The sequence below is a fragment of the Carcharhinus amblyrhynchos genome, chromosome 21 (assembly GCF_965287045.1).
Source record: "Carcharhinus amblyrhynchos chromosome 21, sCarAmb.v2.hapA, whole genome shotgun sequence".
NCBI classification, from domain to species: domain Eukaryota; kingdom Metazoa; phylum Chordata; class Chondrichthyes; order Carcharhiniformes; family Carcharhinidae; genus Carcharhinus; species Carcharhinus amblyrhynchos.
In genome coordinates, this window is record NC_137344.1 from 9,669,989 (window position 1) to 9,687,040 (window position 17,052).

Here is a 17,052-nt window from a genome sequence, read left to right on the forward strand (position 1 = left end):
TTTCACATTGATGATCATGTTGGAAACAATTAGATGCAACGTTAAGAGCAACTAAATGCATTGGCAAAATAGCAAAGCAATTTGTGTTAAGTAACAATATAGTAAATAAATATATGGAAATGGCAGTTTAGTTGTGAAATGGAATTTCGTAAATTTGATCATTTTGTAACCTAATTTTCTGATTGTATAGATTAAGAATATATAGGTGGGGGGCATTCGAATTGATAAACATATAAATAAATAGGCCATTTGGCCCCTCAAATCTGTTCGGCCAATTGATGAGATCATGACAGATCTGTTTATGTTCCTAATTCCACATTCCCAGCTAGCCCTGATAACCATTGATCCCCTTGCCTAACAAGAATCGATCTACCTCCATACTAAAGATATTCAATGAGTCTGTTTCCACGGCCTTCTGAGTTAGAGGATTCCAAAGTCACACAACCCTCTGAGAGAAAATGTTTCTCCTCATCTCTTTACTAAAAGGGCACTTTCTAATTCTAAAGCAGTGCCCTCTAGTTCTGGAGTCAACAACAAGAGGAAGCATCCTTTCCTCGCCCACCTTGTCAAGAACGTTCAGGACCTTATATACTTCAATCAAGCTGCCCCTCATTCTCCTAAATTCCAGTGGAAATAAGCCCAGTCTATCCAATTGATCCCCCATAAGAAATAGCAGATGGAATTTAATCCAGACAAATGCGAGGTGATGCATTTTGGACGATCAAATTTAGATATGAATTATACTGTAAATGGCAGAACTGTTCGGAACGTTAATATACAGAGGGAACTGGGCATGCAGGTCCAAAGTTGCCTATTTTGGCAACACAGGTGGCCAAGGTGGTTAAGAAAGGATATGGCTTGCTTGCTTGCTTGCCTCAGGAAGGGCATTGAGTACAAGAGTTGGGAAATCACGTTGCAGCTACATAATACCTTGGTAAGGCTGCACTTAGAGTATTGCGTGCAGTTCTGGTCACCACACTACCAGAAGGACATGGAAGTTTTGGAGAGAGTGCAAAGAAGCTTCGCCAGGATGTTGCCTGGTCTTGAGGGTGTTGACTATGCAGAGAGATTGAATAATCTAGGATTGTTTTCACTGGAAAGGCAGAGGCTGAAGGGAGACCTGATAGAGGTCTACAAAATTATGAGGGGCATAGACAGGGTGGATAGTCAGAGGCTTTTTCCCAGGATAAAAGTGTCAATTACGAGGGGCACAGGCTCAAGGTGAGAGGGGGAAAGTTTAAGGGAGATGTGCGGAGAAAGTTTTTCACACAGAGAGTGGTGGGTGCCTGGATTGCATTGCCAGAAGAGTGGTGGAAGCAGGCACATTAGTAACATTTAAGAGGCATCTGGATGGGTGCATGAAGAGGGAGGGAATGGAGGGATATGGACCAAGTGAAGACAGAAGGTTTTTTTCTTTAGTGAGAGCACCATGATTGACACAGGCTTGGAAGGCCCAAGGGCCTGTTCCTGTACTGTACTTTTCTTTGATTTTTGACAATCCACAATCTCATTCGAGGTACCAATCTAGCAAACCTCCTCTGAACTGTCTCCAACGCATATACATATTTCCTTAAAAAACCGCACGTAGTGTTCAAGATGTGGTCTCACCAATGCTCTGTAATTCAATCGATGATCGCTTGAGCACATACAAAGAGAGACTATTGATATTGGTGTTGGGTTGTAGAGTTAGCAGCTATACATTTTCAATGCTTCATTTTGTGAATAAACCTACAACTGAGTAAAGATTGGTTTCTGGTCTCCATCAACTGGCTGTCAGTAGTTAACAATATTTCTGCTAGTTTCTTTGTCACTGGAAGTCGGGGATATATTCCTCGCTATTTGTAGCTTGGCTGGGGATTTGCTCCCCAGACGTTGATCTGCTTTTTTTTGAGCATGTGCTGACAAACTGGCTAATGTTTCCAGAATTCTCTACATTTCTTCTAGACTTTCTGTACTTGCTGCTTTTATCTCTCTGCCCCATTTTCCCTCCCTGTATCATTTCACCTCTGACTTATCCCCACTAATAAATACCCAGTTCCTTTGACGCCTTCTGGTTGCCTCAGAGAGATGATCATCCAACTTCATCCAACAGTTTCCTTAAGAAAAACCCTGTTTTTGATCGGATTTATTATTGTCACATGTATCAGTATCCAGTGTATTTTTTCTTGCGCACTATACAGACAAAGCATAGCATACATAGAGAAGGACAGGAGAGAGTGCAGAATGTAGTGTTACAGTTTCAATTAGGGCATAGAGAAAGATGAACTAAATATAAGGTTCAAAAGTCTGGTAACAGGGAAGAAGCTGTTCTGGATGTGTAACCTATTCCTCAACCTCTCTCCCAACTTTTTTGTTACTGATCAAACTTCTCAATAATCATCCAGTTATCAGTCCTGATGAGGGGTTTGCAGCCAAATTTTAATTGTCTTTTCTTTGTAAAAGCATGGGACATGCTGTTTTTATTTACATTCCAGCAGTTGCAGCCAATTAATAATTATTGGAGAGATTCTAATCCATTGGATGTGTCACGCTGCAGCTCCTGTTCTTGCATACTAATTGTGCTATTTGCTTCCACTCTGACAGGGGGATGGTACTGTTTCAGCAAAGAGAACTGTGACACTCGTTATGACACCATGCGCCGATTAATGAGCTCCACCAACTGGCCTCGTAGTAAAACAGGTTAGTATCGGAAATGATAACTTGGATTCTGCACGATTGAAGAGGAAACACTGCAGAAAAGCAAAGCATTAAAATAATTACATTGGGGCCCATTAGATCTTTTTTTAATATAGAATCTTTACAGTGTAGAAGGAAGCCATTCGGCCCATTGAACCTGCACCAGTAACGATCCCACCCAGGCCCTATCTCCATGTATTTACCCTGCTAATCCCCCTGACATTAAGGGACAATTTAGCATGGCCGGTCTATCCAACTGGCACATCTTCAGTCTGTGGGAGGAAACTGGAGCACCCAGAGGAAACCCATGCTGGGGTGGCACGGTGGCACAGTGGTTAGCATTGCTGCCTCCCAGCGCCAAGGACCCTAGTTCGATTCCTTGGGCCACTGCCTGTGTGGAGTTGGCACATTCTCCCCATGTCTGCATGGGTTTCCTCTGGGTACTCCGGTTTCCTCCCACAGTCCAAAGATGTACGGGTTAGATGGATTGGCCATGCTAAATTGCCCCTTAGTATCAGGGGAATAGGGCCTGGGTGGAACTGTGGTCAGTGCAGACTTGATGGGCCGAACGACCTCCTTCTGCACTGTAGGATTCTACGATTCTATATATCAGGAGAATTAAACTGCACAAACTGACAGTTAGAAATTTAGACTGGGGTGTAATAGGGGTTCTGAGTGTGTGATGGGATTGACGAATGGTCAAAAAACTCCAGTTAAATTATGGGACATTTAGTTACAAATGAAAGACACATTGGCAAGTATTTCACAGGAAGTATTTCATTTTTGTAACATCTCTCAACAATGTTGACAAATAATCTCAGCCTGCAATAAATTGTGGGCAGTTTTCTCCCACAGACCCTGTCCATTAGAAAGGAGGTTTGCTGGTTCTAGGATACTGTGGAAACCTCACTGGCATTATATGTATGGGAGAGAGGAGAGAGAAGTTCAGGGAAGAGAGTGAACAAGAGTTCCCATCCAAGTACCAAAAGTACTAAACAGTCCCTGCATTTATTAACAACAACTTTTATTGATAGGTGGATTGGCCATGCTAAATTATCCCTTAGTGCCCAAAGGTGTGTCGGTTAGGTGGGGTTAGCCACGGTAAGTGTAAGGGGTTACAGGATAGGGCAGAGGAGTGGGACTGTGTAAGATGCTCTTTTAGAGAGTCAGTGCAGATTCAATGGGCAAATGGCTTCCTTCTGCACTGTAGCGATATTATATAGTGCCTTCAGTATGATGGACAGTCCCAAGGTGCTTTACTCAATAAGATATTTTTCAAAATGGGATGAAATATTAGTGCAGATATGTCTTGTATTAGCTGACCACTGCCTGGTGTCTGTGCCCAATAATGAATAATATTGACATATTGCCACTGGTGTTTGGTGATATTTAGTGGCTAACTGTTCCATAGCAGCACGGTGGCATGGTGGTTAGCTCTGCTGCCTCACAGTGTGAGGGTCCTGGGTTTGATTCTGGCCGTGGGTGACTAACTGTGTGTGGTTTGTATGTTCTCCCTGTGTCTGTTTATTTATTAATCACAAGTAAGGCTTACATTAACACTGCAATGAATTTACTGTGAAATTCTCCTAGTCGCCACACTCTGGCATCTGTTCGGGTCAGTGCACCTAACCAGCACGCCTTTCAGACTGTGGGAGGAAACTGGAGCACCCGGAGGAAACCCACGCAGACATGGGGAGAATGTGCAAACTTCACACAGGCAGTGACCCAAGCCGGGAATCGAACCTGGGTCCTGGGTGCTGTGAGGCAGCAGTGCTAACCATTGTGCCACCATGTCACCCCTGTGCATGCAGCAGAACTAACTGTACTTTCTTTATATTTCTGACAAGTCAAAACACTGGTGTCCGTCAAAATGTCCCACCAAATATGACAAATTTGCATTAAGCTCTTGGACCCTGACATTTTCTGGGTCTTTTTATTTCACCAGGAACTGGAATCCTATCCCCCCAGCCGGAAGAGAACCCATACTGGTGGAACGCTAATATCGTGTAAGTTTTGGTCAACTCAAACAAGCCAGAACCAAAAATGGAAAATAAAACTGTGAACGTTTAGCGCAAGGATAGAAAACTGAAACAAATTCATTCACCGGGTCACTGAGAAAAAGCATAACCTGGTTTTTACTGAATGCCCCAACCCATGACCACCTAGAAGAACACGGAAACACCACCATGTCCCAGTTCTCCTCCAAGTCACACAGCTGGAATACTGTGTGCAGTTTTGGGCGCCGTACTTACGCAAGGATATTTTGGCCCTGGAGGGAGTGCAGAGGAGGTTTACTAGGCTGATGCCGGAGTTGAGGGGGTTGAGCTATGAGGAGAGGCTGAATAAACTAGGCTTGTACTCGTTAGAGTTTAGAAGAATGAGGGGAGATCTCATTGAGACGTATAAGATGATGAATGGGATGGATAGGATAGAGGTGGAGAGACTCTTCCCGCTCAGAAAGGACAGTAGGACTAGGGGGCACAGCCTCAAGATAAAGGGGGGGCGGTTTAGAACGGAGTTGAGGAAGAACTTCTTCACTCAAAGGGTGGTGAATCTCTGGAATTCTCTGCCCGTTGAAGTGGTGGAGGCTACCTCGCTAAATATTTTTAAGACGTGGGTTGATGGGTTTTTGATAAGAGAGGGGATTAAGGGTTATGGGGATAGGGTGGGAATGTGGAACTGAAGACAGATCAGCCACGATCTTATTGAATGGCGGGGCAGGCTCGAAGGGCTAGATGGCCTACTCCTGCTCCTATTTCTTATGTTCTTATGTTCCTACCAACTTGGAAATATATCATTGTCCCTTTGTCCTTGTTGGGTGAAAATCTCACACCTCCTTATTTAACAGAAGAGTGGGAGGGAGTATCTACACTCCAGTGTCTACAGCGGTTCAGGAAGGTGACCATTCACTGTTATTTTACTCCTTCATGGGTTGTGAGTATCACTGGAAGGCTGAAGTGTGTTGACAACCTTAATAGCCTTTGGGATGTAAACTGCTTTCTTAAACCACTGCAGCCCACCTGGTATTCCCTCATTGCTGTTAGGGAGGGGATTCCAGGATTTTCACCCAGCGACAGTAGGAACGGTGATTTATTTCCATGTCAGGGTGGTGAGTGGCTTGGAGGGGAGCTTGCAGGTGGTGGTGTCCCCATGTATCTGCTGCTCTTGTCCTTCTCGGCGCTACAGGTCGCAGGTTTTGAAGGTACTGTTGAAGAGAGTTGCTGTAGTTCATCCATTAGATGGTGCTCACTGCTGCCACTATGTGCCGAGGGTGGAGGGAGTGAGTTTAAGGTGATGGATGTTGATCATATAGGTGCTTTGGCCTGGATGGTGCCTGGCTTCTTTAGGGTTTCTGGAGGGCAATGAGGGATGGATAATAATTACTGGCTTTGCCAGTGATGGCAACATCTGTGAATGAATAAAAAAACTCCAATCATTCAATTATACTTTAGTGTTGAGTCAAACATTTACAGATGGGGAGGAGGTGAAGGCATTACAATTGGTCCAAATACCCTTGCTTAAGATTGGAACATACACTCATGTCTCACCCCACTTGACCATTCCTCTTGAGTGTCTAGCTAGTGAGTTTTGGTAGGCGAGCTGACTGTGGTGATGGTGTGTCACAGTTCACTCAGGGAGTCTGAGTCACCGTGGCAGGGTGCACTATCACATACATCTTGTGTTCTGGAGCTACGGGTAGTGATGGTAGACACTCCAGCTTTCTTTCCATCACATGGCTGACCAGGAATCTCTCACTGTCCACCATTGCCGTGTATTAGAAGGATTTGCAGACTGATGCACAACACACCTCCCTTGGCCATCAAGTCCTGGAGTGGGACTCAAACCCAGAGGTTCTAGCTCAGATTCCTACTCCTGATTTCTGTTCAGCATTTCCTGTGTGAACAATGTGTGCAGATACAATAGGATTCAGAGTCAGTTTGAGATGTCAGATGGTACAGTGGTTAGCATCTCTGCCTCTGAACTGGAACCTCTGGGTTCGAGTCCCACTACAGGACTTGATGGCCAAGGGAGGTGTGTTGTGCACCAGTCTGCAAATCCTTCCAATACACGGCAATGATGGACAGTGAGAGATTCCCAGTCAGCCATATGATGGAAAGAAAGTTGGAGCCTCTACCATCAGTACCCGTAGCTCCAGAATACAAGATGTATGTGATAGTGCATACGGTGACTCGAACTCCCTGAGTGAACTGTGACACACCACCACCACCACAGTCAGTTCGCCTACCAAAACTCACTTGCTCGACACTTCAAGAGGAATGGTCAAGTGGAGTGAGTGAAGTTATGTCACATTCCCGTTAGCAATTTGCACGTCTGGATGACAAGGAGAGGAAAGAAGAAACGTGAGGAAGGACGCTGAACAACATAGTCCTGTTAAACATAACAGATCTGGGAAAGGAAAGCAGTTATTTAGAACCACATTGGATGTGTCAGGGCTGAGTTCACTATTCCCATCGTCAGAACCAAGTGGGAATTTGTTTGCATTCTTGTGGAGACATCGCTAATGTCGTGACCCCTCACACTGGGATTAAGTTATATTTAGTTCTTCTAACCAGAGCTATCTGCAAAAAGGTAGCAAACACACCAAAGCATGTCACGTAGTCATTCCAACAACTCCTGTGTACTCTGAAAGCCACACAATGTATATAAATAGCATAAGTACAGGGTGAGGAATATAATCCCATGTATCATTTCCCTTGATTTGGACACTATTTTTCTGCCACTGTCATTTGATGTTTTGCACCACTCACCATCCAGGTTAGAAGGTAGCAGTGACTTACACTCTGACCTCAGTCTCTCCTGTTCTCGATACAAGTGTAAGAGAGCAAGTGGCAGTACTGAATACCTCTCTCAGTTTTCCTCCCCTCCCTGTGGTGAAGGGCTGGAGGTCTATTCCGCAGTGAGCTTCCTGCCCCACAGTCACTCTGGCTGAAATCTGGGACTGGCTTTGCAGGGGGACCTGTGATGACTTCAGCCAGGTCAATGAGGCTGGCTGGCTAGAATCTGAACTATCTGATGAGCCCTAATTGATGGTTAAATGAAGCAGCCTCTCGCTCCCTATTTAAAACAGATGTGTCAGATTCCCTGCCGACATTCAGCAGGAGGCAACTGGAGAGCTGGCTGTGTTACAGATGTACGGTGTAAATAAAGTAACTTGGTGGCGGGATTTTCGCCTCTGTGGAATTATTATAGTATCAGAGACAAGTGTGCACATTCTGCATCTTCCCCCCGACTCATCAGCAACTTGACGTTCTGTGTTGCGCTGAAAATAATATTTTATTGGACAATTGTATCAGGCACATTGGTAAATTGCATGTCTGTTTTCCATTTCAGCTTCATCCCTTACTGCTCAAGTGACGTTTGGAGTGGAGCGTCCCTCAAATCTGAGAAAGGTAAGTTTTCACTTGACTCTTCAGGCTGTGTTAAGCAGAATTTATCCCTGCAGAAATTGCCCAGAGTTAAGCAAATGTGTAAGTTCACTACCTAGAACGATACTAAGCCACAAACAATTGGAAGTCTGACAATGGATTTAGTTGTCTGTATATGACTGGGGCAGTGACAGGGACACTACAACTCACTATAGTGTCTTTGAACTAACTTTCCAATTTCCGATTGCTGGCCAGTGGCTGCTACTGGAATATCTATGTGTATTGGCAGAATCAGACTTGCTTATTACTGTCCTCTGAGGTCCAATTGCTTACCAACCATCATTGTGAAGGGGGAGGTGATGGCTTAGTGGTATTACCACTATGTTGTTAATCCAGAAACTCCGCTAATGTTCAGAGGACCTGGCTTCGAATCCCACCACGACAGATAGTGCAATTTGAATTCCATTAAAAAAAATCTGGAATTAAGAATCTATGGATGACCATGAAGCCATTGCCAATTGTCAGGAAAACCCATTTGGTTCAACTAGTGTCCTTTAGGGAAGGAAATCTGCTGTCCTTACCTGGTCTGGCCTACGTGTGACTCCAGAACCACAGCGATGTGGTTGATTCGTAACTGCCCTCAGGCAATGAAAGATGGGCAATAACTGCTGGCCTGCCAGCAATGCCCACGTCCTATAAATGAATGAAAAAGACTTGAAGAATGACCACTTTGAGTAGGTACTGGAGGATCTGTGAATTTAGCTCATAGAACCAAACCAGTTTACAGACAGATAAATAAAAATATACACAAATTACTGTGGATGCTGGAATCTGAAACAAAAACAGAAAATGCTGGAAAATCTCAGCAGATCTTTCAGCATCTGTGGAGAGAGAATAGAGTCAATTCTTTTTGTCAGAGCTCATGACGAAGGGTTATCCAGACTCAACGTTGGCTCTGTTCCATCTCCACAAATGCTGTCAGACCTGCTGAGATTTTCCAGTATTTTCTGCTTCATTTGAAAAAAAAATGCTGTTATCAGCAAAAGTGACCACGAAAAACTATAAGATTGTTTAAAAAAAAGACTTACTGGTCCCCAATGTCATTTTAAAATAATCTGCTGATTTTTATCCCAGGCATTCTGGTCCCCTGATAACATGGTTGGAACTTAATTGTCGTTTGAAGTAGTCTAGCAAGTCACTCATTACAAGTTTTGGTCTCCTTGAGAAAGGATATACTGACACTGGAGGTGGTGCAGAGGAGATTCATCAGAGTGATCCCGGAGTTGAGAGGGTTGGCTCATGAGTAGATTGGGACTATACTCATTGGAATTCAGAAGAATGAGGGGATATCTTACAGAAACATGTAAGGTTATGAAGAGAATAGATAAGATAGAAGCAGGGAAGTTGTTTCCACTGGGAGATGAAACTAGAACTAGGGGGTGTGGCCTCAAAATAAAGGGAAGTAGATTTAGGACTGAGTTGAGGAGGAACTTCTTCATACAAAGGGTTGTGAATCTGTGGAATTCCCTACCCAGTGAAGCAGTTGAGGCTACATCATTGAATGGTTTTAAAGCAAGGATAGATTTTGAACATTAAGGGAATTGAGGATTATGGTGAGCAGGCAGGGCTGAGTCCCCGAAAAGATCAGCCATGATCTTATTGAATGGTGGAGCAGGCTCGAGGGGCCAGAGAGCCTCCTCCTGCTCCTAGCTCTTATGTTCTTATCACTTTCTGGCCAACACATGCTGCTCTTCTCAGTTGCTCTGACATTAAAACCCATCAGATTTGTACCAGCCTTTGTTAGAGATATCTGAGATTAATCTCACTGTCCTGTTCTCTATTCTCTAGTTCCTATCATCTTCATCTGCTTCAATTATTTATCCAATTTTTCCTTAAAAGGTGTAATGGCCTTTGTCTCAGCAACTGCCTGTGGAAAAATTAAGACTCCTCCTTGATATTTTTTCCTAGCCCCCCCTTTCTTTTTTTCAATTTTAAATAGCCTTTCCCAATTCAAAACCCTTCAAACTTTTAACAATCTATGTTGAATTTCTTTTAGCTAGCTGTGTTACAGTGGATAAAGTCCTGATTGCCATCTAGTTTACAATTTATTTATTAGTATCACAAGTAGGCTTACATTAACACTGCAATGAAGTTACTGTGAAAATCCCCTAGCCGCCACACTCCGGCGCCTGTTCGGGTACACTGAGGGAGAATTTAGCGTGGCCTAACCAGCACGTCTTTTGGACTGCAGGAGGAAATCTGAACACCCAGAGACACAGGGAGAACATGCAGACTCTGCACAGACAGTGACCCAAGCCAGGAATCGAAGCTGGGTCCCTGGTGCTGTAAAGCGGCAGTGCTAATTGCTGTGCCACTATATCTAATCACCCCTTTTGGAAAGTCTGTGTGCGTGAATGTTATGTTAGATTTATGTTTAATGCCTCCCAAAGTCAAATAGCTGCCAGCAGTCACCGTGAAACAACAAGAAGGAAGGATAGCGACTTTGGTAGCCAGAAGTTTCAGTAGAGGGAGAAGAGACAGACTAACAGGTAGGATTTTACTGGAGCAGCCCATCCCAGTGTCGAGTGAACTCACTGGTCTTTGCTCGTTGTCTGTTGAAGGTGAATACGCTTTCATGGGAGCGCTGATAATACAAGAAGTTGTCAAAGAATTGTTGACTAAAGGCCTTGAAAATGCAAAGATCCTCCTGCTCGCTGGAACCAGGTATGTTGTTTGGGTTTTCGGGGTGTCAGTGCTAAGGCTCCTCCCTCTTTGAGATATTCTCCGATAAGATCAAATCCTCCTTGAGATAAAAGTGAATTCCGTGTAGAAAACTGTGTTCAGTCCTTGCAATGAAAATTATCTTGGCTGGGATCAAATCCTACTTCAGATCTCAAATGGTGGTTAAAGATTAAATTCCATGGCATCTCGCCCTACCGTGGCATCTTGACAAGATTAGATAGGGTGTGGATTCATTGATCCTTGCTGTAAATCAATCAACAAGTTAATACTCAATGTTTATCTTTTTATCAACCTTCTTCCATGCCTATCCCTGCCTCCCTGTCTTCTGTAAGTACGAAGGTATTTTTAGGTAACACTGCCCTGTTAACATTGCTCAGTTGCTGCTTCGTCTGCACAAGTCTCAACAGGGAAGAGTCACCGGATGTTTGTCTAGTGGGTGGTGGTGGTGGTGGTTGGTGTTGTGGGGGGGGGTCGTATCCCAAATGTCTGTACAATGGTTTATAAGGATGTGGAGCCAAATCAGGAGAATGGGAGTTAAGGTTCGTAGGAAATTGGAGCAGGAGGAGGCCATTTGGCCCTTCGAACCTGCTCTGCCATTCATTATGATCATGGCTGAGCACCCAACTCAATAGCCTGATCCTGTCGCCCCTTCCGCCCCGAAGTCTTTTGATCCCCTTCGCCTCAAGTGCTTCATCTAACTGCTTCTTGAAAACTTACAATTTTTTGGCCTCGACTAGGGATGGAATGGTGGCACAGTGGTTAGCACTACTGCATCACAGATCTAGGGACTGGGGTTCAATTCCCAGCTAGGGTCACTGTCTGTGTGGAGTCCGCACATTCTCTCCATGTCTGCGAGGGTTCCCTCTGCGTTCTCCAGAGCCTAAAGATGTGCTGGTTAGGTGGATTGGCCATGCTAAATTGCACCTTAGTGTCAGGGGGATTAGCTAGGGTAAATGCATGGGGTTACAACGATAGGGCCTGGGTGGGATTGCGGTCAGTGCGTACTCAATGGGCCAAATGACTCAATGGACGGTGAAACGACAAGAAGGAAGGGTAGCCGCCTTAGGTCTTTGGTAGCCGGTAATTTCAGTAGAGGGAGAAGAGACAAACTAACAGGTAGGATTTTACTTCTGCACTGTAGGATTCTGTGATTCTAACTACTTTCTCGTGGTAGTGAATTACACAGGCTGACCACTCTAACCTTACAGATCAAACATGACCTCATTGAGCTGGATAGCAGCTCAAAGGTCTCAATGTCCTTCTTATCCGACTTCCAATAATCATCCCAAGTAGAAAACAGAAGCTCGCGAGCTGGACGATTTCTTGCTGTCCATCTCAGAGATAAGACTCTGAAAATCCACCCTTGCTTCTTGCTGTTTGGAGCTTGCTAATTCAGCATCTTGGACTGAATCAATGTTCATCCTACCAGTCACCTCTTGGTTTCTCACTGCTATAACCTGCAGAACTATTAGGAGAACTCATCGCTATTGTTTTCCTCAGTTAAGATCTAAGTGAGGCCAACGTTCCGACAAATTGATGAAACTAAGTTAAGTTTTTAAGTTATTTTTTATTCATGCCACAACTAGGCTTACATTAACGCTGCAATCAAGTTACTGTGAAAATCCCCTGGTTGCCACGCTCCGGTGCCTGTTCGGGTACACTGAGGGAGAATTTAGCACGGCCAATGCACCTAACCAGCACGTCTTTTGGACTGTGGAAGGAAACCGGAGCATTCGGACAAAACCCACGCGGACACGGAGAGAATGTGCAAACTCCACACAGGCAGTGACCCAAGCCGGGAATCAAACCCGGGTCCCTGGCGCTGTGAGGCAGCGGTGCTAGTTGCTGTGCCACTGTGCCACCCTTATGTCCTGCTGCATACTTCTGACAATCGTTATTCTTGCTGCTTGCAGCGTGTACATTCAACAAGTTGAGTAATTGCTCAGGGAGATCACAGGATCAAAGCATGTGCAGGTTTAAAAAAAACAGGAAGCTGAAACTATTGCCATAAGATGCTCACTTGAAATTTCTTTGCATTGCATGGGTGATGTGTAAAGGTTGTGATGAGATTTAAGTGGGCATATAATCACAGTGAATAAACAATATAGACAATCTCGCTAACAGCTACTCTGAAAGCCGTTTGTACATATACGGTATAATTCTTCTTGTTGGAAAAGGAAGAGGTTCATTATTCAAGTCTGCTTCACCATTCAATTAGACTGTGGCTGATTTTGTATCTTAACCCCACCCATCTCCCTTCATTCCATCGTCCCCAATACCCTTCCAGAACTGAAAGCAGCCTTCTGTGTCACACTTCAAACAAAACCATAAATAAACAAAAAGAAAATCTCCAGAAATTTAAAATTGTTCAAATCAGGAAGTCTTCAGCCACTTAATTGGTCCGTTCCCCACTGCTTTGTTGTTTTTGGTGGAATAGAGAATCAAGTTTGCAGCAGGAAAAATGGTCATCTGGCCTATCATGTCTGCACCAGCTTAATGTGGACAGGCCCTAGTGAGGTTTGAACTCATGACCCTTGGTTTACAAGACCAGTGCTCTAACCCCCAAACCAAGGGACCACCTATCTGCACTTATTACATGGCTAATATATCTTGACTCTCTAAAACGCCACATGCTCTATGAATTGTACAACAGGAAATTTGCTATAGTGAAAAATGGAATGTAGATTTAAATATTTATCTTGCACTTGATAGTTAGAGAAAAGTATCAATTTAATAGAGAACCAAAATAACATAATCTTTACCATCACGGGTTACAAAAAAGGCACAAAGATAATGGCTGGAATTTTACCATCTGGGCGCTTGGGCGCCATTTTGGAGGGTAGCCCCAATTCCACAGTGCACTGGGAGACCCCCTACCACCCCTCATCCCCCAACTGAGGCACACTTGATGGGCCTCCCTTCTGACCCTATCATGACCTCCGACATAATCCATGACCCACCCCCCCCACACCCATCTGACCCCTGCATAACCGCCTTATTGTAGCCCCCTCCCCTCAACTGGCACTGCCGGGGTGCCTGGTGGGCAGTGCTTGGTGGGCACGGCCTGATGGCCACTGCCTGGCCATGCCTCCAACTACCTGAGGGTTTGAGTGGCCTCCAAACCCTCCCAGTGAGGCTATTGTGCCAGGTCTCCGCTAATAGAGACCAGTAATGATTATCGCCGTGATCACACCACACTCGAAGGCTGGAAGTTTGCGCTGGGAGTTGAACGGGCTGTGCATATGTAAATACTTAACTTAAAAATGCTAGTCAGCCTCGTGCCCTTCCTGGGCTTGATCTGGTTTGCACTATTAGAAAGAGGCTGGGAGAATCACAAACTGTTTGGCGCTGAATGCCTCACTGATCTTTAGGCCCACATGTCCTTTTCCCGAATTGGCACAAACTGATCTGCACCGGGCACCCCGAGGTGGGAAAATCACCCCCTACATCTCCTCAGCCTGCCAAACAAATGTGTAGTGACCTCCACCAATTATTGTGGCCCTACTTCACCACAGCAAGTGAAATAAACTTGCCAAAATCAGTTTAATCGCTACAATCTGGGAATGGTCCACGGCTTACTGCTAGATTTATCAGTACAGTGAGGTTCCCGTGCCCAAATAGCAATCATCAATTGTAACCCCATAGAAAATATTCTCTTCCGATGCTCCGGTTTCTTCCCACAGTCCGAGAGACGTGTTGGGTTGGGCGCATTGGCCAGGCTAAATTCCCGCTCAGTGTACCCAAACAGGCGCCAGAGTGTGGTGACCAAGGGATTTTTCACAGCACTTCATTGCAGTGTTAGTGTAAGCCTAAAGAGAAAATGCTGGAAAATCTCCGCAGGTCTGGCAGATCTGTAAGGAGAGAAAAGAGCTGATGTTTCCAGTCCAGGTGACCCTTTGACAAAGCAGTGACGTAGAAACAACTAATCCCAGGGCTGGACAATTTGCCCCCTGCAGATGATCTCAATGTTAGCCCACTTGTGACACTAATAAATAAAGTTAAAACTTAAACTAACACTACCCCGAAGCTTCTGTCTGTGCGCACTGAACAAAATCATAATTCTCCTTGCCTGTGCTGCCAGAGTTTGTGATCTGAGTAATACAGGACAGGGTGGCATCTTAAAACCTCAATGTGTTCATACAGTGTGTCTAAACACACTTTTATGGCTTGATGCACATCTACCAAATCAAATAGAAAATAAATGGAAATCACGCACAATGAAAGTATCATATCATTGTCGAGGCTGAGGTTTGGGTCAATTTTTCTCTCCATCACACTGATATGACTGAAAGTTGGCAGTTAAACAGAATAGGGGATCAGGTCTACATTCCCAATGCTGTGTGACACGCACTGTTTGAATGTGCTGTGGCCCCCGCCGTTAATTTTGCAGACAGCACACTTAACCTAACACAGGAAATCGAGTTGCATTTCTCCTATCTTTTGTGCCCTTGTATCACAAGCTGTGATTTGGACTCTGTAACTTCTGACTGAGTCAAATATCTCAGTAATGTAGAAACAACAGCTCCCAGGGCTGGACGATGTGCATTCGCCACCACCACCACGATCACCTCACCACCCACCCCCTCCAAGATATGATCTTGTACTGACTTACTGCCAAATCTAAAATTGAAAAATCGGCATCGATTGAAATAGGCATACGTGATGTAAACTAATAACTGAAGTGCGACTGTTGCCAAGTCAGGATTGGTAACTAAGTGTACCGCGATATAAAAGTTCCAGCGGGAATAAGAAAGAAAGAGGAGGAAGGAGCAAGTATTAATAATGGATTTATAAAAGTAGGAGATGTTAATTATCTAAGAAATAGACTCGGAAAATGTTTGATGTAGAAGGGAGGACAGGCTTTTGACAGTATTCCAGACAGTTTTTCATGTTATCATTTCAACAAAGAAGGAGGCACTATTTGATCTGTCCCTGCGTAATGAGATGGAGCAGGCCGGCCACATCAAGTTAGGGGAACATTTGGGGAACAGTGACCACAATATAATTAAGTTCAATGTAAGAAGAGTAGAGAGCAAGAAAAGTGACAGGCGTGTGTGTTTGACTGGGAGGAAAAAAAACAAATTATACCAAGATAAAAAGGAACTTTGCCCTGATTAAAGGGATTGAAAAAAATTGGCAAAGCTGACTGTATTTAACAGGAAATGTTTAAACAGGAGACAGAAAGAGTACAAATTAAATAGATTCCAGCGAGGCAAAAAAAAAGGAAGCGTATTGATGACTAATAGGGATAACAGGCTGCTGAGTGATGAAGCTAGCCAGTTTGTAGTGGTGTGAGGGAATGGCAGAAATGATGAATAAATCATCTTTGCTCACGCAGAGGAGCCAAGACTGGTGTTACAGAACCAGCACAGGCGGCTATAGAACAGCTAGCAAAGGTTATAATTCAATATAATTATAATTTTTTTCCAAAGTTTTTTTATTAGTGTCACAAGTAGGCTTACATTTACAACTTCCTCGTTAGTGTAGTGGCTAATATTCCTGCCTGTCACGCGGGAGATCGGGCTTCAATTTCCCATTGGGTGAACTCCCAAGTTCCATGACAGCGCGCCAGCAATGTCAGTTGTGGGGCGATACGGTGGCATTGTGGTTAACGCTGCTGCCCCACAGCATCAGGGACCCCGGTTCAATTGCAGTCTTGGGTTATTGTCTGTGTGGAGTTTGCACATCCCCTGCCCCTCCCTCCCGTGTCTGCGTGGGTTTCCTCCGGGTGCTCCGATTTCCTCCCACAGAAGGGAACATGTGTGAGTTAGGTTGATTGGCCATGCTAAGTTGACCCTAATGTCAGGGGGATTAGCAGGCTAGATATGTGGGGTTACGGGCATAGCACCTGGATGGAGGTGCGGTCGGTGCAGACTTGATGGGCTGAATGGCCTCCTGCTGTACTGTAGGGATCTATGATTAACACTGCAATAAAGTTACTGTGAAAGTCTAGCCGCTACAGTCCGGCGCCTGTTCAGGTACACTGAGGGAGAATTTAGCATGGCCAAATGCACCTAACCAGCACGTCTTTTGGACTGTGGGAGGAAACCCACACAGACATGGGAAGAACGTGCAGACTCCGCACAGACAGTGACCCAAGCCGGGAATCGAATCTGGGTCCCTGGCGCTGTGAAGCAGCAGTGCTAACCACTGAGCCACCATGCCGCCCACAGGGAATTGATATGAAAACAGTTATTAAAAATGGATGTGATTGAATACATCTGAGGATCCCATGGAGAGTTAGGGG

At 44.7% G+C, this 17,052-nt stretch overlaps 1 protein-coding gene across 1 annotated transcript in view; it reads left to right on the forward strand.

Annotated features, from left to right (window-relative positions):
* Positions 1 to 17,052, forward strand: part of LOC145356452 (palmitoleoyl-protein carboxylesterase NOTUM-like) — a 48,451-nt gene that overhangs the window by 7,677 nt on the left and 23,722 nt on the right. Inside the window, exons 3-6 of the mRNA XM_080209182.1 lie at positions 2,584 to 2,679; positions 4,622 to 4,682; positions 8,029 to 8,087; positions 10,685 to 10,787. Coding sequence (XP_080065308.1) covers positions 2,584 to 2,679; positions 4,622 to 4,682; positions 8,029 to 8,087; positions 10,685 to 10,787 — 319 coding nt within the window. The remainder of the gene's footprint in view (positions 1 to 2,583; positions 2,680 to 4,621; positions 4,683 to 8,028; positions 8,088 to 10,684; positions 10,788 to 17,052) is intronic.